Genomic DNA, 27,264 nt, shown 5'->3' with positions numbered 1-27,264 from the left:
GATAAATTTAGGAGAAATTTATTGTGGGATTCTAAGAAATTTGTGTTGAGGAAGGAAGATATTAAGTGAGATGATAAAAACCATTTTCTCTCTCGTCTTCAATCGTTTATTTTGCAAAAGAACTATTAATACGGTGAAATACCGATTTCGTTTACATCGAAAAGACCACATGGTATTTTTATTTGGAAAAAGTAGTAATTATTATGCTCAGTAGTGTAGGGGTTAAGCGTTCGCGCGCAAGACCGAAGGCCCTGGGTTCAAATCCCTTGGGCAGGATCATGGATGCGTACTGCTGAGGAGTCCCATACTAGGACGGAACGGCCTTCCGATGCTTCCAGGTTTTTCAAGGTGGTCTAGCTTTAATCGACTAATGAATTCAACTATTAAATTACCACAATTTCCACAAAACCCCTTTCTGATAATAAATTATTTGTTTCTAGAAAATCAAGTTCCGCATTTTGGATAAATCAACTGTGATATGTATTGTAGGCTGTCTTGAATGTTATCATCAGTCTATAACCACATTGCCAACTTGGTCGACACTGCAAATCACAACGTTCTAATAAAGTTTGGTAAAACTTACTTAGGTGTCAGTGTTTAGTGTATGGGAACATACTTATTATTTACTAAAGAGGTCTGATATGGTGAATTTACTAATAAAATGAACGTATATTAGTCGTAACTTATGATTAAAAATGGGAATCATATCGTTATTTAGTGAACTAAATACAACAGATAATGTGAATTATTAGGCCACGCCCCAATAAATCAGTAATACCATGATCATTAAGTTGGAAATGTAATTTTGGAAATTCACTTAATACGTCTGCTTAATGAGTCTGCAATGAAATAGTGACCTATTGAACTCACACAAAACACTAATTGGACGTGATCGAACACGGCGTAACTATCCAAACTGATACACTACAAAAGGTAGAATCCATCCATATTCACAAAGGATGCAATGATGTATAATAGAGACTACTTAATCACAACAAATCCATACAATGACAGTAAAGAATTTAAAACTTTTCAATATCTCAGTCTCTGCTATTTAGAAATACAGAAACGCAAAACCAGAAGAAGGGAGAGTGTAGTGAAGGAGATTCTAAAAATCCTGACATATTAATATTTTTGTTTGGCAAGGGAACTCACCAGATTTTGTAGGAGAGGTGATGTGGTGAGTTGTAGGTAAGCCTTATAGTCCTTAATCTCGCTGGTTGGTGAATGACCTAGAAAATAATAATTTAATAGTCGTTTTCAGCTTCAACTAATTTCAATAATGTCTATTTTAGGTCAAGTATTTTCCGATAAATGTACATTTTTGCTACATAAAATGACTAACATTTTGCTGACAAGTTATTCCTTTTCTTGGCATTCATTCAGTGTGAACAATGAATTGATTATTCTGGCCTTGTTAGCAATTATCATTCGATCATAATCAATTAAGACGATCGATTGTAATCCACCTGCAATATCTGTCAGATCAAGTCCGAAACTAGATTGTAGGCAACTATGTCAGTGCTATTAAGATTTTCAATGGTTCACGATGAGAATTCTATTCAACAAATTTCTAAATGGAAGATAGTCACGCAGTGTCATGGACTAATTGAACTTAGACAATAACACCGTTGAATTCCGGCCTAGTGGTTTAGATGTTAAGCGTTTGCACGAGACAGAAGGTCCTGTGTTCGAGTCCCGTGTCTGAGGTTGTGCATGGGCACTGCTGAGGAGTCCCATACCGGGATGAAACAGCTGTCTAGTACTTACAGGTTTTCAATGGTGGTCTAACACTAATCGGTACATGATCTCAATAAAATTCAATAATCTTCACAACTCCAAACTGAAAACTTCTAAATACTGAACAGAAACAAAAACTACGATTTAAACTTTCATTCAAAAATGCAATCATTATTTTTCTCGTCTTTACTTGATTCTCATTGTTAATCTCTCATCCTTGATTCCCTGTTATTCAATTAATCATTTCTGGTTTTGAGATAAATGCCTGAATTTTTTTATTCTTTAACCGCAGAAAATGTAAGTAAGTAGTTTGTGAGAAAAATTCCAAAGTTACTTACACGTGATTCTTTTTTTTCAATCTACATTGAATTCAGATAAAGTTGTACTGGTTATGTGCATTTATTGGTGCTTGATAAATTGAGTTTGTATTTATGTGAACAATGAATATTCTTTCATTAAAAAAAACTATTATATCGACTCTACGTATATAATAGTGTATGAAATGATTAAAAAGACTTGTACCAGAGAAGAATACTTATGGTGATATTTCCATCTCCAAGTTGAATGGTTTATTTGTGGAACATTTTCGATGTTCTGGACAAAATCTTTAAGACATAGAAGACAATACTGGCTTCGAAATTCAAGGATTCTAGTCAGATAACATAACCTCCTCCAAATTAGCTAATAGAAAGGAACAAGAAGCTTGTTACTTCAATTTTCATATCACTTGGATTTAAATGTATCACAGTCAATGACTTACACAATTTGAACGTTGTTTGAAATTCCAGAATTACATCACCAAGTAGAGGATATTTTAGTGCAACGAAATATATCGAGATACAAAGAAATTAGCGGTTCTAACGCATATTAAATGTTCAATATAAAAAAGATGGTCAGTAGCCCATTAGATCATGGTACCAGTCTTCATTTTAGTTGCAACACCAACACGAGGATAAAAATACAACCTACTAACGAGCCCTAAATTTTAAGGGGAGTATTCTAGAAAGCTTCGTGTATGTGAAAATATCTTGAGTGGTCAGATATCATCATTGGTATTCATGTGATCTAATATCTACCTAGCTATATATATGAAACAAGAAACGTAATACACATTTCACAACTCTGAACAGTCATTTTGTCATATTTTATGAAACTTTATCATTACTTCTCTTTAACACTCATCGGCATAATACTTACTGTACATCATAGAGACCATAACAATAGTGCTTCTATTGAACTTCATAACTTGACATATAATGACAAGAACTAAGTATTCAAGAAGAATTAAAATATCATTCGTTACAGTAGAAGGCAGTTGTTTTTCTTTACTGTGATTGATATTCAATTGAAAAAAAAAGAGATTTATAATGTTACATTAATAAATATAATCTTTTTTACTTTGACCCGATAAAAAAGTGAATAAAAGCATAAGCAACAAAGTCAGAATAAAAAAGAACACACACACACAAACTAATGTTTGACTAGCGAAAGTATTGCAATGTTTGAAATCATCATCTTCATCATACCATCACATTTATCAAACCACTACTAAAATGATAATAACATCATCAAGGAGAAAAATAGTAGGAAAAGACAATCATAGAAATATGACGGTGATATTAAGCATAAATCAAATATAAATGAATATGATGATGAAAGGATATTGTTTTAATAAATAGCATAATTGATATTTATTATTTTTATTCACTTTCAATATTGCTCTCTCTTCTCCTCTTTCTCCCTCCTGATGATTAGGAAAGATCTTGATAACAAACAATAGTGAAAGTCGAATTTAAGAAGTTAAGTATTACATGTCAACAGATCAACTTTTCTTTATGTCGATCCACAATAATGATCTGATACAAATTGTATAAAGAAATTATCTGCAAAGTTCATACATGTGATCAAGCGAAAAGATACCATGAAGTGTAAATGTATAGGTTAATGTTTAAGTAACTTCGGAATCGATTGGAGACAATTTAATTTCGGAGTGAAATGTAGGTTATTAAAAATAAGCAGATAAAAGTTAAAAAACAGTAGAAGCTACTTATAAACGACATAAGTACTATAAATATCATCAATAAAATGACTGAAAATAAAAACTTAATTATGCAACATTCAGATGAAGGACAATTTGGATCGTTAATAAACTGGTGAATAAATAAAAGGGAAGCAGATACCAAAGAGAGCAAATCAGCTTACAATAAGTAAATACATAAATGTATATTAATGAGGAAAACCACAAAACATAATCATGTATGTTAACTTTTTGTGTATTTTTATGATTGTACTGAAAGTGTTGAAAGTTTTTTTCTCATTCTTACTTATATCATTTAGGCTTTTTATTATAGTCTTTGTGATTTTGTGTCTATTTGTGTATATATGTGTTCATTTCATTATCTTGCACATTCAGGACAAACAACCCCATCATCCGAAACAAGGAATCCTTTGCCTACCAGACTATTTTGGCATTTACTACAGTTGAAACAATCAGAATGCCAATGTTTGTCTTCAAATGTTACAAATTTGCAACCGCCAAAACCTGGATTTTATTGATTTGTTTTAAAATAAAATGTATGTTTCCCATAGTAGGAGATATTTTTCGAGGAGAAAAACAGAAGTAAATAAAATAATTCAAATGTTATGGTGAGATCAATAAACCTTATATACATAGTATAATGAGATATTTATAATTACTTTGGAAGTTCTCCAAAACTTCAGTAAAATTTCTGAAATCGTTTATTAGAAACGTTTTAGGAAAGCTATGAATCGGCACATTATGTTTCTCTCTACCCTAATTAATCATGTGCCGAATATTCCAATAATTTTCTTATCGTTTTTTAGAAGTCTCTTTAATTCCAAGGTCTACTTGTAAGTTTATAACCATCCATTAATTTGTGTAAATCTACTAATCTTGGAAGTCAATATGTCCTCACATCTACACCATTTAGTTTAATCACCGTTCAAGAGTCGAATTTTGTGAAAATCTAGAAATCATCTACTGATCCAGTACCACAAATGTGCTAAATGTTTAATATAAATGAAAAAAAACTATTAGTGGATTTATTTTGACAGGAAATGGTGCAAAGCTAATTACACATGACTGTGTTACAATGTAGTTGTAAATAACCATAGGAATATTGTGGATTAGCTGGTTTTTAAAAGGTGAATACTTAATTATCCACATATTCTCGAAATGTAGGTGCTGAAGTCTTCTAATCCATTCACAACTAATAGGTTTCAGTTGGTAAAAAATTACAAATATATTACCAAACTATGTAGCTCCGTAAAAAGCTGTATGTATTTTACGTATACTGAAATTATCTTCAAATGTAAATTAAAGACTGGCACCTTTTATTGTTTGTCAACATATGAATGGATTCATTTCATCAGGAAGAAATTAAATATTGTATAGTTGAGATCATGAGACAATTGAAGTTAGACCACCATGGAAAACCTGGAAGCACTGAACGGCTGTTTCGTCTTATTGTGGAACTCCTCATCAGTGCGCATCCACGATCCCGCCTCGCGAGATTCGAACCCAGGACCAACCAGTCTCGTGCGCGTGCGCCTAACCACTAGACCGCTGGGCCGGAATCCAACAGTGTCAATGTCTAACTTCAATCAATTCACGAAATTGAGCAACCATTCACCAATGTCTCCAATGAGTTGATATCTCCCAACAAACTCAGTGGTCTATCGGTTAAGTGCTCGTGCGCGAGACTGATAGGTCCTGGGTTCGGATCTCGTGGGGCGGGATCGTGGATGTGCACTGTTGAGGAGTCACACAATAGGACGAAACGGCCGTCCAGTGCTTCTAGGTTTTCTACGGTGGTCTAACTTCAATTGTCTCATGATCTCAACTATATAAAATTACTAATATCCCCACAAAACCCCCTTCAGAAATTAAATATATTAAAAAAATCAAGTAAATAAAATAAGATTAATAAGTTTCTATCATTTCTTTCAAACGTCCCATTTTATACTACCTTTGGTTCATGAAGTTCAATGAAATGTGTTATGAAAATGTAATTATACAATTTCTACCCATCCTGCTGCCACCAAAAAATAACTTACCACTAATCGGTTTTGTACACTTTGCACAGTGTTTCGCAAATAATTGTGTATAGCAATCTGCACAATAAGGTTTCTCATCACGTGATGTAAACTTTTGACCAGCTAATTCACAACTGCAATTCGTGCATAAGAAACACGTTTTATGCCATGGCTGACCTTTGTAAGTTACTCCACCTTTTTGAATGGCCTATTATGTCGGGAATGAAAAAATAAGTCGATGAAAAATTACTCCCATTAGTTCAATTTAATTATGCATAGAAAAAGTGCTGTCATACAAAATCGTAGAAAAGTTGTCTGATCATGGATAGTTTCAGTGGTCAAACGAATGAAATGCTAGACGAATACTTTAAAATGGTATTTAGTCATAAAAATTAAACCTTTGTTGAAATAATCATCTAAAAAATCTATACAACTTGGAAGAGTTATCAGCATGTATGATTAGCATGTGTGAATGTGCTCAGTGCACAGTTTGAAATATCACTGAATCATTATACACTAGCACACTAAGGCCCCCACAGCAATATGAGTCAAACTAAATAACCATTCACAGTTATACAAAAGATTAAATAAAAAAATGGACTGGGATCCAATAAACAAGTCTACCTACTAAAAATATCTCAATGTGAGGAGAATATCAGACACGACTATGGGTCGTGTGAAAGTTAGTTCCACAGTTGCTTAATTTTATATTCTTTTCATGGCAAATTCTTTATTTCCTTTACTTACTTTCTTATTGCTTAAGAAAAGAGATGAAAATCTCAAAAACCGCTGAAAGGATCTCTTATATTTAGTTTTGTTTATGAGATTATAAGAATATAAATCAGATTTTGAAAGTTGTTCATCAGAAACATACTTAAAATCTCAATCTAAGGTGTAGTAGTTACTCAAGAAACTGTCTGTGGGGATCATTTGTTTGTTCATTTTCAATTAATGGTATTTTTGTGCATCTTTAAAATATTATACCTCAAAATCTTACTACTGAAAAAAATATTCGTATGGTGTTATCAAGGTAACTGTATCGCTTGTAACATGTATCATCCCTGTGAGTTGACATTTTTATGATATTTCAATTCAAGTTACAAAAAAGAGAAAAAAGAAAAAATTCTACGCTGCAAGATACTTTACAAACATCACATGTACGAATTTGTTAGTGGATTCAACTCCTGTTTTATAATAATAATAATTATTATTATCAATGCACAGCAATCATATTTTCATGAATATATCAGTGAGGAAACTGTCTTGTATTACGTTTATTGTTATATAATCGGTGCATACTTGAAAAAAATTTGTTTAACTGCATTCCAATGCCTTTTTTGAAAGATCTCATTAGAACGAGATAAATAAATAAATTTTCAAATACATTTGACCATAGATTAACTTTAGCTGAAGAACGGTTACAACTGAACAGCTATTTAGTCTTAGTCTAGAACCGTTCAGTAGTGCGTACTTATAACCCTGCAGAGAGTATAACCCAGGAAATTCGGGCTTTGTAGTGAAGATGTTGCCTTTAGATTACTGAGTAGGAATTAAGTGATTCATGTTGCCAACTATTGATTTTTGAAATAGTGCGACAATCAAAAAATGTCATGAAGGATGCCTGTTTCACTTTCAGTGTGATAGAACTCTACGAGTTACAGATTCTCGCCATAATTTTGGAGATTTGGGTCAAAGTTAGTTACTAAGGCCTACGCGACTGTTATTTGGTTGGTCAGTTGATTTTGGAAATGAGTCCAATCATCAGACAGCCCTCCGGCTGAAGTTAGTTCGTGTGGAAAACCATCTTAAATCTGAAATTGCCATTGCAATCAATTGCTTTCGAATGGAGTAATCAGATAATATTCTTTTTGATTCGGATACAAGTTAATACACTTAAATAAATGACACATTTTGTTTGTTTATAAAGAAAGAAATTATCTGAAGGTTGTCTGCTATAATAGATGGGCACCTTCTTAAGAATTATGCGCATCGCTGTAATGTAGTTAGAAAATGTGTTACTATATTTACTCATTTAAATTATTGCGATATTTAGTAAACACTATTTCGGTAATTCTGGATCAGTATTTCCTAACTGAAGGTTGTTAGACTCTATCCAAATCAACTGGCCCAATTCAAAACTACTGTATATATCGTCTGATGAGTTCAGACCCAGAAGAATAAATCAATTATTTAGTTTTCATATCACTAGGATCTGATAAGTGAAAATCCCCGACTATCATGAACGACGGTTGTACCATGTACTGTTTAGTTCATACATCATCGTTTAATCATCAAATCCATTTTGAATTATTTTTGACGTTATTTCAATTTAAACGACTTATGGTGCTACTAACAAAGCTTAATACTTATGTTTCATATTGGAGAGTTGGTTAGATGAAACAAACAAAAAATCATTGTGTCTCAATGGAAATTAATCATAAAACCGATTGTGAGTGAATTCACACAATACAGTCCGGTTTGTTTATTGGTCTCGTTTTTATTTCATCATGTAATATGTACAAGAATTTTACTTTGTTGTACTATCCAAATATCTACCGAACAAATTGATCACATCTGAAGGCGCAATTCTGAGATATTTTTTATTCAATAAACATAAGATAAATGCTGAAACAAGCAAATAATTCATGTTCAGTGATCAAAGCAAAGAATTCAAACTTTTTATGGAACAGTACTAGAAAAAGGAGACTATTAATTAGCGATAACCATTTTGTGATGGTCTACGTCATAGGCTTTTAGCCCAGTACATATGTGCATGTATTTGAATGAAATATTGCTTAGTGTATTCTAATTTCCTTCGGTATATAATCCTACTTTTAGGACATTTATTGTTTACAATTAAATAAATTGAAACTGTTAATCGTAGCTTTAAATTCTTCAGTCCAACACAGATTTATGATATATTATAGTGCATAATTTCACTGCCTAGATTTAGTTTGGGGTGATTGCTCTTAGATGTTTCCAGTGGCCACTTAGCATAATTTGTTCAGTTCTACAAGCGATCAGTGGTTAGATTAATTATCACTGATACAGGATAGAGCTTTGAAGTAGAACTTTGCCTTGATGATAGGTACCGACAAGTACAAAACAAGATCAAATAATACTTCTACCATGATATGAAATCTGCTCATACTCTAATTCAATATTCAGTCATCTAGGTCAGCAAACACATTAGAATCTTCATCAATAGATCCTAGTAAGCTCCGGTAATCAAACGGAATTATATTGGTTCCTATCCAGTGACCGATGGTAACGTTTCTCATGGTTGAGACTCATGAGTTGACGTTCATTCAATCAAAGTAAGCAAGTGGTATGGAATTAAGTAGTTGAAGAAGATTTACTAGTTCGTTAAGCTGGATTTTTTTTACCAGAAGAAGGCGTTTAAGTTTTGAAATTTTGTGTCGGTTATTATTATAATTATTATTTTACTGACGACAATTTCTTGGAGTGAATTATGTACATCATATGTCAATTAGATGAATAATAATGTTATACTCTGTTCATGCTAGTATAAATCCATCAATAAAACCTTATTTTGGATTGTTTCAATATCTCTATTTCACCTTTTTCTCCTCCATCACAAAAGCTATTATCGTGTTAGCTGTGTTGAAGCGACCCTTGTAATTTACAAATGAGGGATTAATGATATATACAGAGCGATGACTTGGCTTGAATATAAGACACTGGGCACACTGTTCTAAAATAATAATCCCAAGCTCATGAAGTCATCAATTTTATTGAGAACTCAAATCGTACTCTGATCAATTCTCTATAATGGTATATGCATATATGTTACAAAAAGACAGATTACTTCATGTCACGAGTGAGCAGTTAGTGATGAAATTATTGGTAGGTTCAGAACTAAAGTTATTGTTATTCACCAAAAAAATATGATTTATATCTGACAAATAATCAGTTGTACGTAATTATTATTGCCCCCCAAATGCCCTGGTAAGGCCGAGAGTGGGGAGAGTCCGCTCTCCCTCTCCAAATGCTCTCACATGGTCACGCGTATATAGCCTCTGCCACGGAAGTCCTACTCACTGCCCTCTCGCGGCGGGGGCGTTGTTTACCAAATTGAGAAGACGAAAAGCGAATGTTCAGCACTTCAACCGGGTTGGCGGACACGGCGAGTCCACCTAGGGGAGTTGGAAAACCCTCATTCCAAATCAATGGTGTACATGGGCTCCAGTATCCTGAGAGAGACCGGCTACCATGGGACTGCATCTCCTAACGATGCTCCACTGCCTTGTGGATCAGATCTTTAGGTCAAAGGCTCCGGGTGTGGTCCCCTAAGAAAACCACCTGCTTCAGTTTGGGCACCTGAGCAGTATCACAGCCCTCACACAAATCAAATGAGATTTGTGTGGTGCATGTATATCTGGTGCCCGTTTGTACCAATGTTTATGTGTTTAAATAAATAAATAAATTATTAGATTAAAACGGCTGTTCATTATCCACCAGTTTTAACTTGTGGTTCAGTGAACACCAACTTGAGGTGGAATCCACATGAACAGAATTCTTGATCTAATATATCAGAATCGCTTACGATTTTCGCTAACTTTCGATTCCTGACAAAATGAACTGGATGAGTTATTCAACTGAATGACTACCTAAATTTTTACTAGTACAATAGAAACAAGCAGAAATACTATAAAATTAGTAGAACTGCCTTGTATGCCACAAGCGACCAATCTGAAACGTTTTAGTAGTTTCACTGAAACCGAAAATATTTCCTGCCTAAGACAACAACTTTTTAGTTGTGGTAATACATTTTACATAAACCATACTTACCACAGGGAAATCAATTGACTTAAACTTTGATTCATTAAGTAGAAAAAAAGGGAAACTTAATTTCACTGACCTTATTACATTTACAGCATTTTTGTGAATATTTCTCTTCATAACACGGTACACATACTACACCATCATCTTTTGGTACGAAACTTTTAGCTCCAATCGGTTGTTTACATTCTATGCAAGTAAAACACTCTTCATGCCATGTTGATCCTTTATATTCGTATTTACGTGAACCAGCTTTGAATATCTTTTTGCAACCATCACAACGCGGTGAAAATTTCTCATCATAACATTCTGGACAGTATAAATCATTGTCTTTTGTGGCGAATGGTTTATCAGCTAACGATGCTTGACAAACACTACAGAAGAAACACCTTTCATGCCAATGTTTATCTTTGAATGAAAGATCCTATGAAAATAGTGAATGGAATGAAAGGAAACTGAATTATAACTGATTACTGTTATCATCTGTTCCATCAGTTCCATAAAAAATATTTTTAAGAACCTTATGAGGTCGAAGCACATTTTATAAACAGGTAAATTACATCAAAATTGTTTAGATTTTTAGAGAATTTATAACAAGTGAAGAAAGACCATAAACATGAAAGGATTATAACATTGTCCCTCTTCTCTTTTGAATTTCTTGGACTTAAAATTCTGGTTGCATTCAAATATCCATCTTACTTTATACATGACAGATTCCATATTAGTATTTAACTATCTACTCGGTATTTATTGGATTTGGAAATTTCATCAGTAGTTAAACAACGAGTGATTCAGTCATAGTAATAAATAATAGAAATAAAGTGTCTATCTGGTTTAGGACTATTTACCATTAAGCGCCCATAACCTTATACGGGATTAAGATTTTGATTATTCGCTTACTGAGAGGGCACAATAATTTTAAACTGCTGAGTTCAAAACTAACAGTCCACTTTTCCGACTTCAATCAGTTTACGATATAAGTAAATGTCATAGGTGAGCTACTCACTCATTTCCTTCCCAGATGTTTTCATAGCTCTTGGGTCTTCTTTGGAACTCCCAGAAATCCATCTCAAAGCTTGTCATTAATGAACAGACGATTATTATTTAGGCAGGAAGTTTGTGAAGAGTTGATAAATTTTGTGAATATTATTTCCCGCTTCAATGATTCTCCACAACAACCAATCTAAACATGATGTGTTCATTTATTTTTTAAAACTTTGCTCAAAATAATTTCAATCCCCTGAGAAAAAGTCAGACAGACAGAAAATACATCGCAAAAATTTGGAATAGCCACTTAAGAAAGAACCAATAGCTTCTAGTAGTTCCTATCGAATAACCAACTTAATGTAAATCAAGTCAATTGGTAATAAAACCAATAGAATTTGGAAGGCAGAGGTTGAGATAAAATAGACAGAAATGTTATTCATTAAAATATCTGGTTTATGGACTATCTAAAATCTCTACTTCGGCTTACATGTTCTAGCAGAGAAAATTTATTAGTCCAATTTATTGAACTGCTGACATGGAACAAATGAAAAAAGTTGAATTTGAAAAAACAAATAGAGAACAGCGAGAAAAAACGAATCACGAAGTAAATCTGTTTCTCTTTTTTACCTTGTGTGAAGAGAAGTACTTTCTCATAATATTGCCACTATAGATGGTGGCATGCATTGCTGATATAAATAATCGGTTCCTTATCTGATCATAAACCTACAATCAGATAATGATAGATAGGCGAGGTCAGTTAAGAGGATATTTTACGCACATAATCTAAGATGAGCATTTTCTGTTAGGCCAGTGATGTCTATTAAAGTAAGGATAATTTACTTGAGTGCTCCTCTTCGATGTTCATCTACAAATTCAGCTACTTCTTCAGAGATGGCTATATTGAACATACTACCAGACAACTTGACCAACGAATAGGTGAACATCTACCTTGACTTTGAAGGGACAAGATGAAGATAATACATATCTCTATCATGCTACAACTGGGTGACAGTAGTTATATGGCAGATAAAAACAAATATTTTCTAGTGATTCATCGTACACCTTCGTCGTTTCCTAGTGGGATTGGATCCCGTCTTCTATATATACCAGAAGCCATAGGGGTCCGAACCTATAACTTTATAGGTATTATTATCAAGGTTTGACTTGATCATTTTAAATAAATTGAGCATTAGATAGACTGTCGCCAATAGAAATAATATATTTCTAGTCTAACAATGAGTAGAAAAATTAAATTTTCTTACATTTCGTGACTCGGTGTAAGCCAGTTCTTCAAAGAATTAAGTTAACCCAAGTTTAAATCATAACCTAGTTCTCATAAAGTCAATTTATGTGTTGAAAAGAAATTCGTGACATACCTATCCCATTTTTAGCTGGGAATGACGTAATGAATGATTTTATTAATTTTCTTTCACCCCTGTATTTGTTTGTCATCTTTTTCAACCTTCTATTTATGTTCTGATTACGTAATGTTTTGTGATTATTATTTTAAATCAGAGGAGGTTTTGTGGAGAATTTAGTATTTTCACAGTTGAAATCATGAGTCAATTGAAGCTAGACCACCATCGAAAACCTGGAAGCACTGGACGGCCGTTTCATCCTATTGTGGGACTCCTCAGCAGTGCGCATCCACGAATCCGCTCTCGCGAGCGAGATTCGAACCCAGGACCTACCAGTCTCGAGCCGAAGCCCTTAACCGATAGACCACTGAGCTGGCATCCAACGGTGTTAATGTCTAACTTCAACCAATCCACGATTTTGAGCGACCGTTCACCAATTGTCTTCAGTGAGATGATATCTCTACAACAGACCTGGTAGAACTCCACTGGCCACTGCTTCCCACTAGAACTCAATTATTATTTTAAAGTCTATTTATCCAAGTTTGACCTACTTTCTATGTTAATAGAACCTTTGTTATTTTATTATTCTTATAGGGCACTAGTATACCTGTCTTATTACCGACAATTTGTACTCGTTAATTATTATGTGTAATATATTACATTGTGAGCATTGATTTCTAAATATTCATGTATATTAGAATAAATCCTGCTGTATACCTAAATGAAAACAATATTATTTGGTTGCATGTACTGTTTTCGTGAAGAAAGTTAGCCCATACAAACGTAATAATTAAATATTTGTGGTGTACTCTGAGTTTGTTTTGAGACTGACTATCAACAGTGATTAGCATGTTAATAAGCATTAAAACAGGAGCAATGACATAATAATTTGATGATAAAGGTATAAACAATCCATAAAATAATCCTCCGATGGTTTTGACTCTAAGGAGATGTCTAAGTGTACCAATCATTATAAAGTCGATGGATCTACTTATAATCTTTCTATGACGTGTTTTCGTTGTTCACTGATATGAATGTCATTAATTTTCTACTTTAGAAAAATGTTTTCTTCCAATTTATTACAAATGAAAGAAATATTCCATTTTAAGATATTATACTTAGTTTCGGTTCCCTTTATATCATAGAATCCCTTACATATATGCAGTATTAATATAGATATTGTGGTTACGGAGAAGAGATGACAAATCATAGTTTTCAAATGCAACATTCCATATTTTGTTATAAATAACAAGAATCGTCATTAGTATGCCTCTAGAAAGGTTGTTGAGTTCATATTCACATGAACTGGTCTCAAAATAATAAGCTGCAACAATCTTCAAGATTAATTAATAAAAGAATATATGGTAAGCTTTATAGCAAATTTTCCAAACTAGAAAGAGAAAGATCATTAAAACAACTAGCCTGACTTCTCGAATCGTAGTATCATAGTTGTTTGTTGATTTTTGTTGGTAAAATATATCTGAAATATTCAGCTACCTCATACTTCTAAATTAACAACTACAAGAAATGGGCCATAATTATTCATGTCAGCAACAAGCAAACGACCAAGATAATATGCCTGTTTGAAATTTACTACCTTCGGTTAAACATTAGCTTAACTGTATTGTGAAACTATTATTGCTAACAAAGAAAACTCGAAACGTATTTGAGTGGACTAAATGATGAAATTTTTCCTCATATAACAGCTTTTTGGGGTTTCTGAAAAGCTGCCAAGTCATAAATCATTCTACATTGTAGACTGGGTAAGTGCTCGAAGTTATGCTAAAGGAATCAACAATTTTTGGTGGGAATCATACTTTTATCATGGAAAAGTAGAACAGTAATCTTACAGAATTGTTATACATAGTGTAATCACCGAATATACTGCTTAAAACAATTTGAATATATTTATCAAATCTTTCCAAGACAGCCTATTACACACTCGATAATTGGGACAAAACCAAATGAAATCGGATCTTGAATTTGATGTAATGCATCTACAAACGGCATCTAGACTTATGTTTTTTCCTCAAAGTTTCTAACCACTGTACTTGAGGCTATAGTTCCGGCTTTTACAAATGAGCTATTCTGAACATTACCGGCTCCCCATATGTTGTTTTATACATACTAATTGGTCATTCAATAATTCATCGTTATTGCACAAAGTTGACATTTTAAATATCTTATGTGATGAGAAGAAAAGGACAAATATTTATCACGCGACAACAGTAAAATGTAAGTTGACTTTACCGCACCACTTTCACCATTAAATAACTCCACAGTAATGGAGTCTAAGTCCGATCACCGGACGGGAGAACCACCACAGATGAATGTATCCATAGTTGGAAAGTGTAAAACATAAGTTATGGATTCACGTGCTCGCCTGTTCTAAATATAATCAGAGTTGCAAACTTTAGTTTATCATACGAAAAAGTAGGAAAATACTATATAGGGGTTGTGTGTTTTCAGTAACTTTTCATCTTCCTTGAGTTTTTGGCAAAAGTTTCTTAAATAAGATTTTTTGTCACGTCTATATGTTTTTAAAAATACTTGTTGGCTAGGTTAATGGTAGTTTACTTACAATATTATTTTTGTTGCTAAAATAACATACTTGGATTGACTTCCGCCTCAACAGAACAGTTGTTTGTTTATTAGTATGCTGTTATAACCATACTGGTTCCCATGATGACTCATTAGTTAAGGCCGTTACTATTAGAATTTAAGTGAATCAACTTTAAACTGACTATTTACAAAGACATTCCCCTAATTTATTCTAACTAGCTGTTTCAGAACATTCAAACAAACCAGTGAAATTTGAATCCACTTATTTCATGCGGACATTCTTTGTTCTTTGTATTCAAGATCACATGAAGATATCCCATTAATGCCCCCACTCTTCTGAATGTTTTGATTCTTTGACTCAATATTGAAATTATAGAATTTTTTTCATTTGTTATGATTTGAACGAAGAATTTTCCTTTCGATAAATTCTCTTCAGGTTCTACAATTATATATCCAAATTAATAATCCGAAAAATGGCCAGGTTAAAGGCAAAGTACATCGTTTAAAGCATCAGATGGATCGTTAAGAAGAAATATAAACAGAAAAAGCACTTGGACTGGACAGTATACGCACTTCCTTAGCTTTGTACCTCTACAGTACAAACGAAACCTGATCAAAACCCTTAGCTACCGAATACGCACTATATGTTCGGCAGATGTAGTTGACGATGAACTAAACACATTGCATAATGCTCTGAGGGAAAATGGGTATCCCAGAAAATTCATAATTAAATATATGATCTTTAAAGTGAAAATAGGCGAATTCCTAACGGTCAAGAAGAAATCCTTGTTCATGCGCCTACAATTCAGGGGTGATGCAGCAAGCAAAATCCTTACCCAGAGACTACGCAGATCTATCCAAAAATCTTTCAACGCTGGTGAACTACGTTTGGTGTTTTCTACGTGTCCAATGGTGACACCGAGGCTCAAAGATGAAGTACCTAGAATGACCACTTCATTTCGTATTTATCAATTCGACTGCTCCTGTGGAGCAAGTTATATTGGTCGAAGTTCTAGGAATTTACATTTTCGTGCTCGTGAACACCTCCCAGCGTGGCTAAGCAAAGGTCTGCTGAAGAAAATAAACAGCTCGATTTTGGCCCATTTAGTACAAACTGGTCATAGTGCCAGTATAAGCCAATCCTTTTTAATTATTTATAGGGTCAGTAATTTTTTGGACATATAATTGTAGAACCTGAAGAGAATTTATCGAAAAGAATATTCTTCGTTCAAATATTAGTCTTTTAATATGATCGGGATCTTTAAACGATTGTTATGATTTGTTGGCATTTATTTCATTCCTTTATTATGCTGTTTTATTGAAGTTGTCTGGTGATAAATTTCTAACATCAGTCTTAACATTGTCCAAGAAAACAGTTCCAAAGTCTTTACATTTTTATAACATTTTAGGAGAAAAATATTAAGATCATTTTAGTAGACACAGTGACTCACTTATCAACAATAAAAAGAAAAAACAAGTAGGAATATATTTTCATGAATTTTTTCGCCATAATCTACGGGATTCAGCATAAAGTATAGATTTATTTTAGTCACTTTTATAAACGTTCAAGCTTCTAGAAATTCCAATTCATTATAGCTAGCAGGTAATCCATTGGAATGTGTACCCATAATTGTGTATATACAATAATAAATAATTATAAATAATATAAACTAACACTCATAGCCATATATAGAACCAATGTTATGTTGCTTGATAACAAGTGCTTACTGAGCTCAGTAAGAATATTTAACGAAGTTACTTGACATTACTCACTGCTAGATAGTAAAAAGCAATAAGTTATTGTAAACTCTGTTTTATTGTGGATCCGAATGGCTTTACTGATTGAGACGACAGATAAGCCAAGTTCAAATATCTAAGTAGGTATCAGTTTGTTCAAGGTAGTAAACATAACATGCTCAATCTGAAATTCTCGGATAATCGGTTTGTGAATTAAAAGTAGTATTGCCATGACTTAGAAGTGGCCGTAGTTTTTCGATAGGTCTGAAGATTTTGTAAAACATTTATACTACTAATAAGTAGGCAAAAAAATAAATAAATAAATCTTCTCATGGGTTAAAGCTAATTGTCAGAAGGGGTTTTGTGGTGATTTAGTATTTTCATAATTCATTGACTCACGCTTTCAACTATTAAAGCTAATTGTTTAGAGTAAGAACGGAATTTTGCAAAACGGTAATTCAAATAATTTTGCAGATTGAAAAAGTATCTGTACAGAAATTAGTTTAAAAGATTCGGAGATTATATATATTAAATGGATGTATTCTCCTATTTATTACTCCATAAACGTGACTGCCTTTGTACATTGGAGTATTCTATTTGAAATTTCTCTTGGTGAAAACATATAGTTAGGTTAGAATGAAAATAGATAGTATATCCATAACTAGTAAAGAATTAGCATTCTTATTCCGTGAATGAAGTCCGTTCGAAAAGAAATTTTTATAAAGTGACTTTGCATAAATTAAAATCTGTTGGTGAATCACACTTTTGAGCCAGTAGCTATGAGTCTGCAAATAAATAGTCCCATGTACAGGTATCATACACATGATAACTAACAAATGAAGCTATGAACAGCTTCAAGTTTGGTATTACGTGAGTAATGAACTTAATCAACCGTTATGAGAGTAACTTTGCATAGGTATATTAGTTCTTTATAATAAGCCTATGCTTATTTGGAAAAGAGAACTAAATCATGTTTTTAGGTATTCTACGATTATTGATACCTGTAGGGAAACACTTTAAAAATGCTGCTATGTATGTATCATCCAATGATGATTTAGCTAATGTAAATGAAAATCTCCATATCTTAATTAGTATTAGTAGTACGGTGATGTCAGGGATGATACTAAACGATGACATCTTTATGAAATGACATCTATAACAAAACATAGAACTGAATCTAAGGATTTCAAGTCTCCAGAGTCCACAATACTTTATGCAAATGAGTCCTAACCTAGTAATACATTAAAGTTAATTGTAACAAGTGGGAATATTTGATATCTCAAAATAAATTTTTATTTGATTTCTATAATATAGATATTTAAACTGTGAAACTTGTTCAAGTATGGCTATACAGAAATCTATAAGAAAAAACTCATCTAAATAATGGAATCAAAAAAAGAATGTCATTCTCTCCACCTAGTACTTTGTCTGATCAAGCTGCAGGGATGTTAGAAGACCATACCACAGGTCTGTGACAGTGAAGAATTAATTGTTTAACAAAATTAATAAGGTTTTATATTACATTTCGAACCAAGCTAAAAATTACATTGAGGAAAACAAATGAATGGTTCGAAATGATTGATTTCAATACAAAATAAACGATTTGGTAGAAATATTCAAATCGTGTACTAACATCAATGAAAATCAAAGGTGGAGAGATATCTATCGCATCGGTCAACAGTTTGAATTGCTGATACCCAATGACAGCACTTCTTATTATGATCAATAATTTTTATCGTGACTAAATTAATCAGTTGATATGGCAAACTATGATGCAAGATCTCACTGGGTCTCCGTCAATTGATCCTTCGGACGGTCAGTCAGGAGACATAAAAGGAAATTTGGGAAGCTTACTACTCCACTGATAGTACCAACTCGTACGGATAAATTTATTTCTGGCTTCCGATACTCATTAACTAGTATCCCTGGTCTCCATATTATTTATACTTATTCTCATAGACTACATATATCATTCAAATAAGATTTTACTTATTTATATCAAGCAGGATTTTATTCCAGCTTATTTAAACAAAACAACCTAAACAACGCATATCGTCATTGTTGACCATCATATTGGATAGTGATCGTTATTAAATGATAATAGCAGATGTATTTTTGTTTCATTTTCATCTTACTATCTTTAAATAACAAACAGAATAGAAATAACAACTTCAGTTGGACTTTTTGAAAAAGGTCAAAATAGCTCTTCTTTCATATGCTGTCCTTGTTCAGCATAAGCCATAACTATAAAAATAATAAGTGGTTAATCTATTGTTTTGAAACACTTTATTCTTGTTGGTCTTTCCTTGAAAAAAAAACTGATTAACTTCCTCTTTTAAAAAAAATCATTTATACCTTTTTATTAACACCTAACACTGCAAAAACAATACTCATTAACAATCTACTTTTATCTGTATGTATGTGTTCATCTAGATATTCATTGTTAAACTATATAAGAAAAGTACAGAACAGAATTAACATATGTAAATTTGCTTAGGACTTTCTACGTTGACAACAGGAAGTAACTGCAAACATACCCTTTACTTACTTACATAGACACACTTACATACATACATATACGAACTCACATTTGCATAAAGAAGTGATGAAACTGGACACCTATATAACGATAGGAATCCAGTCAACCGGAAAGATGAAATGAGCATAAGATTAAGATTATGAAGTAATTACTAAACCACCAACGATAAAAGTTTCTATGACATGGGAGGAGAGAACATGATTGAAAATTTGTGATTGTACTATCTTCTCTATCCTTGTTTTGTTTGGGAAAAAAATACAACTTATATAAGATGATAATAGGCACCAAATGAGAAAAACAAGAGTATATTTGATAAGTTATTCATTTTCTTGTAAACAGATTACAATACCTTGGAATTAATGAGTTCGACCTTGTAACTGACTTTATAACATGAAATTGAAGAAGTTAAACATTTTTAAAAATAAATAACTGATACAATTTGAAATCGCTTTTTTATTACTAACTAATTTCAGCTGAAGAACCATTTAAACTTAAAAAGTACTAGTCAGCTGTTTTGTTCTAGTTGTTTTTTTTGGGGGGGGAACAATTGTACGTATCCTATGTTGAAAAAAGCTCAGAACATTCAAGCCTTGCAGTAACTACAAAACCTTCAGACTATTAAGCTGATACTCAAAAGTCTACAATTCCAACATCAATCGATTAGTGATACAGTCCAGTCAGTGTTCATTTGATTTTCAATACTTCACTAGATGACATCAGCCTAGGATAAGAACTGTCATCAAATTAAATAGATCTTTGTAAATTTTTGACTTTTACACTAACGAGTAAGCTGTCTGCTTATTTTTATAAACGATACGTTGATTATGTAATATAAACGTAAATATATGTCTCTGACTATTGAGTAGTTATATTAGTTATTCTAAAACTTATTAAAACATGTATAATTTTACTATTACTGACGACATTAGCAATCGTTAAGTTGTCAGATTGCTGTTCATATACGAATATATCATTAAAAAGTATTGTTAGCGGTGAATAGTTTTCAATTTACCAAAAGCTTGTGTATACTATTCATGATCTTTCGAACTATGTCAGTTTTTTAATAACTTGACAGAATTTATCATCCTTAGATAAGACAGATGAAATACTTGCTTTCTGGTTAAAACAGATCGTCAACATCATCAACATTATAAGCAATGTTGAACCTAACACATATGTGCATCAGTTTAATTTGCAATACCCCATTAATACAGTGAGATGAAATTATTTCAAGACAAATTCCATAGTAGTAGGAATATTCTCAAATAATTAAGGTTAGGTAATTATTTAAATTTTCTGTAACTTTCAACTGCTTTGTGATTGATATCAGTGCAGAAAGACTATCTTTAAAAGATTCCTGTAATCAATATAATAGTTTGTGTATCCGGTGTAAACCGCAGTTTTCGTGCTCGTGAACACCTCCCAGCGTGGCTAAGCAAAGGTCTGATGAGGAAAGTAAACAGCTCGATTTTGGCCCATTTAGTACAAACTGGTCATAGTGCCAGTATAAACCAATCTTTTTCAATTATTTATAGGGTCAGTAATTTTTTGCCTAAGCTTGTCAGGCTTAAAGTCCTTCAAACGGCGGAGGCAGTAGCCATCAGAATGAAGAAACCTGAGCTATGTGTACAGAAGAAATATCTCCAACCCCTACTTCTCCCTTGGCCAACCACAAGGCCAATTAATGAACAATCATCTTAGCTATTGTATGACCTAATTTGACTATGTACTTATGACCTTTCGTAGTCAAATGTAATTGTCTCTCTTATCTGTATTCACAAATCTTTGTATTATTATTATTATTATTATTATTATTATTGTTATTATTATTATTGGTTAAATATCATTATTAATCCCCCCTAAACATGATTCATTCACATCGCATTGATTCCTCCTTATTACGTCTCACTAATTTTTCACACAATTTAGTCTCCCATTTGATCGAATTGTAATTGCACTATCATATCTCTCTCACCCTATCTGACCCATATTTATATTCTGATCACAGATCTTAAATTTTCACTTTACATATATACAGATTCAAGTTAACATTCTATATGAGTCATATCAACATTAACAATTTTATTCTAATTGATTTGACATTCCTAAATTTACATGCATTAAACGATGCACTTTGCCTTTACCCTGGTCACTATTTCGGATTATTAATTTGGATATTAAAAGAACAATTTATCAAATTTATTTTCTAGCCTTAAAAATATGTAACTTCTCGGTAAATACGTCAAATTAACAGATATTTAGATGAGTTGTTTGTAAAGATTGCTTAATTTATGAATGATTTATAGTTCGGAGTATCACTGACTAGATAAATATTAAAAAGCTGAAGAGAACTGAACAACTTTGTTGTTCTAATCAGAGACTCTCTGGTAATTTACACTGACCACTTCTAATACAACCAAACTCTGAATACTCAGTTTTCAAGGAGACCACGATACATTCAGCTTATCGCTATTTAATAGCCTATATTTTGCAATTTTAGTTCATTATTTAAGACAGTCGAGTAACTGTCTCATTGGTAACATATAATTTCATATAACCGAGAAGGGAATTTTTCACTGTGACTGAAAACATTTCTCATCATATTTCATTATCAGTTGAATAATCATCCAGAAAACGACTCAGTTTCACAAGAGTCCAATTTCAGATGTAATCCATCATTAAACAGTGAATAATTAATCAATTAATATATTTGCTGATAGTTTCAATGATCAATACCTTCATATTTTACCAATTTACAACACCACAAAAGTTAATGCTAATGAAAAAAGCTACCCAGCAAACTAAACCAATTATGAAATCCTAAAGTGTAGATGTAAGATTTTGTAAGGAATCGCGAGTTTCATTGATTAATCAAAGAATTGAACAAAATATTTATCCGGTACACTTTTATTTTTATGTAACAAGGACTGAAATATTTCAAATTGACAAACCATTGAATAGTGGCTAACACAATGTTTGTCTAGTTTCGTTTTAGTGCTGATCAAATTCTATAGATTAAATTTCAAAGTAGTTTTTAGACTAAATAACTCAACACAGAATACACCACATTTTTCACGTTAAGTAGTCATCGGAAGTTACCAAATGGTTTCTACTTTATTATTTTTAATGAAAACACTACGAAAATTGTTTAGGAGATTTAAACAAAGACAATCGGCGAATAACGGTCATTTCCCAATGAAGTTTTTTCAATTTTACTAAATTATTTTATGATTTAAATTCACTTAGTATGGTTTGTTTGAATCTTCCCATTGATGTTTAGGACCGCAACTGGTCAGTCTCTATTTGGCATATGTGCATACTGTGCGTATTGCCTCGATATAGACTTATCTCACAATCATTGTAAGCGAAGATGGATAGTGGCTAGCAGTGGAATCCAGGATTCGCGTTTCGTCCTATTTGGGACTCGTCAGCTGGATGTACCTGCATCTCGGAGTTGATGTTCACTCTGGAACTTGAACCCAGTACCTTTCATTTCAAAGGCCAGCTACTGAGTCCTGATAGCCACTGCTTGTGCAATTGGGTGAAGTTTAAATCCACTGACGAGTCCCAAATAGGACGAAACGCGCGTCCTGGATTCCACTGCTAGCCACTATCCATCTTTGCTTATTTTATGATTTATTTAAAAGTTTTTAAGATTTTAAGCAACAGGAATGTATTTGAAAAAAACCAATTCTATGAGACAAGATAGTAGCGATAAAATAAAGAACATAAAATCACACTGGTATTTTTAAGAGAAGTAGTCAGTTTTTGAAAAAGTCACCACTTCAATAAATCCAGGTGTGAAATTATTGTCCAAAGAATAATAATAATACAGATTATTACCATTACTATTATGAAAAGGCTTTGTGTAATCCTCTAGGGATTTGTAAGCCAAACTTTCAAAACAGATGTTTAAAAATATGAAGGGCTTTTGAAGTGACAAAATATTACTAGACATTCGTAATCTGTTCTATGACTGACAAGATTGGACAAGACTGAAATTCTTAAACATATATATACATATGCTTCACACATTAGCAACGCATGATTCCGATGACGATAGATAAATAGATCTTTCTGATTATATATAGATTAAAATATTAGGCTACCTACCACGTTTAGGGCGTGAGGACTAATTTTCTTGATGGATTATCGGAAATTGGTCTGAAACACATAGTCTAAATATGGAATTTCAAGTTGCTGAGTCAGAGAGTTTGATAAATGACAAAATAGGTGATATTTAGTGGTGCGAATAGTTTGAATTTAATAAAATTATTAGGTTGTGTACAATAAGGAAATACCCAATGAATTCATCTTACTTTACAAACAATTTCGTTCTTAACTGGTTTAAATGATCAGTACAACTGATGAACTGATTTTGTGAAGTCATTTTACTCCCAATAAGATTATATCAAAATGTTATCAGCACTACGTAAATAATTAAGAACTGTCTGTTCTCCATAGTCATCAAATACTGACCTGAATCAATCGATCAAGAGTATAGTATGATCCATGTGTTGTGTACTCAATGTGGATCTAATCATTTGAGAGTATTAAGTCTTGACTACTATGATGTATTTAGAACTACCTGGCCTTGAGAAATGTAGACGAATGAACCGAAAATCACTACATGAATATTAACATACCTCCAGCAAGATTCAAAAGTCTTACTAATTAATTTTGTATAAACTGGAAGATGAATATTGTAAATTAGTTTCAAAGTAAAATGATACGTCAATCAAATACTCAATACAACTCAAAGGTTTTTCCTTTGTACATTGTTCGATAATGCGAAACATTTTTAATTATGCAAATCTTTGCGAATTATATAGTTTAATAAAAAGAGATAATACTCACTTTAGAGTCACAGGTAATTTTCTCTTTGCATAATTCACATGCATGACTGAATTTACTTTCATAACAGGCAACACAGTATGGTTTCTCATCATTCAGTATATACTTTTGTCCAATTAATGATAGATTACAATTGGAACAATTGAATTGTTCATTCGCATTTACAATGACCTCATCTGACATTTTATTTTAAAGAATACGAAGATGAATTTTGAACAGAAATTAAAACAAAACAACAACAGAACACGAAAATCGGTGTTAAAGCAAGTAACTGAATATTATTCTATTGCCAAGAAGGTCAGTGCTCCGGAAGATTGATTGACTGAACAAAATCTCAATTTATTTTTGTACACTAATAAAAGACTAAATATTGAATTAAGAGAATGATTTAAGATTGAAAATCCAAAGTGTAACTTTACCTTCTTTTAAATGATTTTTCTATTTGATTTTTTAGCCAGTAGACAAACTCTGAAAAGAGAGGAAATTAAAGAGAAAATGAACTCCATTACAAGTTAATTTTAAATTGTCAGTATTAAAAAAAAAACAGTTGTTTACGCAAAATACTCAACATTCACTGGCTGGATACCATCAGCAACAGCGTTTTATGGGAGAGGACGAACCAGCTTCCAGATGAAGAGGAAATCAGGAAAAGACGTTGGAAATGGATAGGACATACATCGAAGAAATCACCAAACTGTATCACGAGGCAAGCCCTAACTTGGAATCCGGAAGGGAAGCGGAAAAGAGGAAGGCCAAATAACACATTACGTCGGGAAATAGAAGCAGATATGAAAAGAATGAATAACAACTGGAAAGGATTGGTGAGGACAGAGTTGGATGGAGAATGCTGGTGGGCGGCGTAAGTAAGTATTCAAAAAAAATGTACAACACAAAGAAAGGAAACTTATAGAATAAGATACATTGGTGATTGGTTGAATGAAGTGAACAAGAAATTTTTCACTTTTCAAGATGACATATTTGAACAGAAAAAATCACTCGTCATCATTCTATACCTTATTTATCGGTTTTTACATGACAGTAGTTTTCATTTTATATTCTGTTGTATCGAAAAAAGTAATTTGTCTATTTTGAAACAGAATGTACTTCTTGCTGACGAATGCTAACTAACGCCAACACTAAGTTCAGGGTTTCCTACTAACTTTTATTAATTACCATAACATAAATTTTAGATATACTCATTGACAATAATGTGATTACGTTTACTATTCAGTTGAGTTGTTTCTCTGAAATTTTAAAGCATATGGGATTCTAATTCATGGGTAATATTTATTTGTTGTCTATAATGTGAGGTTGCATATAGTTTGTGGGACTAGAAAAATCTTTTCAATGAAACCGTGATAAAGCATACTAAAAGAAAAGTCAATGTATTTCATTAGTTGGCTGGAATTATACAGCTCTGTACTAAAAATTAGTCTCGAGGAAGCTTTTATTATTTAGTACTCTCATGAAGTTACATCAAAAATTTCCCAAATATTCCAAGGGAATTATTTACACAAAGAGTACCTCATTGTAGCAATTTTAATTAACTGTATAATAAAAGTAGAATGTTATATACCTGCAACATCCCCCATCTTCAGTTCATTGTCATTAAATCAATCAAACCTAATTATTCGTTTGTTTTGAGGTATAACACAAACAGGTCACTCGACATTACTGACAACATATGACAGTATTTCATTACGTAGGCACACACAAACGTACAAATCATCACGATAAACACAAGAAAATGTATAAAATCTATTAAGTTATAAGAAATCGGAGTTTTCTCTCCTCGTATCTAACCATCAAATGATTAATAAATAATGATTTCTGTTAATATTTACTTATCGATTTATAGAATCGATTAAAATGTCTAGCTTAAAATTGACAATAGAGAATAACAACTTTCAGTATACAGTATCCAGGCAGAAATCTATAAACCTGAATTATGTATGCAGCTCCTTAGTAGTCACTTTTCTCTTTCACCACATGGATAGATTTTCCTATAATTTTGTGGCTTTCAGAGATTATTTTCTTACAAGTCAAGGATCCAATGTGTCTATTGTTTAATAAAGTCATATTGAATAATATAACTCTTACTAATATAAAACACGAAAAGTTTGTAATTTCAAAATTTATCCCAATTCAAAGTTAACTAAAATGACAATGAAAGGTGCAATGTTTTTAATCATTCAACTAATAAAAGGAAAACACACACCTTAAAGTAGGAAAAACTATGATAATGAGTCAACGATGGTATTGTGGTGTATGCTGCTTATGTTGACGGATATAAGTAGCATGCAACATCAATCGAAAGTGGAATACCTAACAGCAGAAGATTGAGACGATTGAATTGAGGGAAACAGGAATATAAACAGAGAGTAAATTTAATAACAACAGAAACGAAGGAACGATGAAGTTTGTAAGAGACAACTGATGGAAAATGTTCAAATGAAGTATTTAATGTATGATTTTCATATTTTACTAAGACATCTCATTTAAGCAAACTGAAGATTACTAAAATTGTTTGTATTTTTTTCACCAAAATCTTTCATAAGATTAATGAACTGACATTATATATGTAGTTATGTCATACATACTGATCTTATGAATAAGGAAGAATTTTAC

General features: G+C 32.4%; 1 protein-coding gene across 1 annotated transcript; it reads right to left on the bottom strand.

Annotated features, from left to right (window-relative positions):
- Nucleotides 1-813: 813 nt before the first annotated feature.
- On the bottom strand, nt 814-25,111 carry Smp_143130.1 (putative four and A half lim domains; the record flags this gene model as incomplete). Its single annotated transcript, XM_018789331.1, has 4 exons — nt 24,640-25,111; nt 10,679-11,023; nt 5,818-6,004; nt 814-839 (listed from the first exon to the last, which is right to left on the bottom strand). The coding sequence occupies exons 1-4, from the start codon at nt 24,817-24,819 to the stop codon at nt 814-816; spliced, it is 738 nt and encodes a 245-aa protein (XP_018654785.1). The 5' UTR covers nt 24,820-25,111.
- Between the last annotated feature and the right edge of the window lie 2,153 nt (nt 25,112-27,264).

Source organism: Schistosoma mansoni, chromosome W (genome assembly GCF_000237925.1).
Source record: "Schistosoma mansoni strain Puerto Rico chromosome W, complete genome".
Lineage (NCBI taxonomy): Eukaryota > Metazoa > Platyhelminthes > Trematoda > Strigeidida > Schistosomatidae > Schistosoma > Schistosoma mansoni.
Note: the sequence above shows the minus strand (reverse complement) of the source record. Positions and strands in the feature narration are given on the sequence as shown.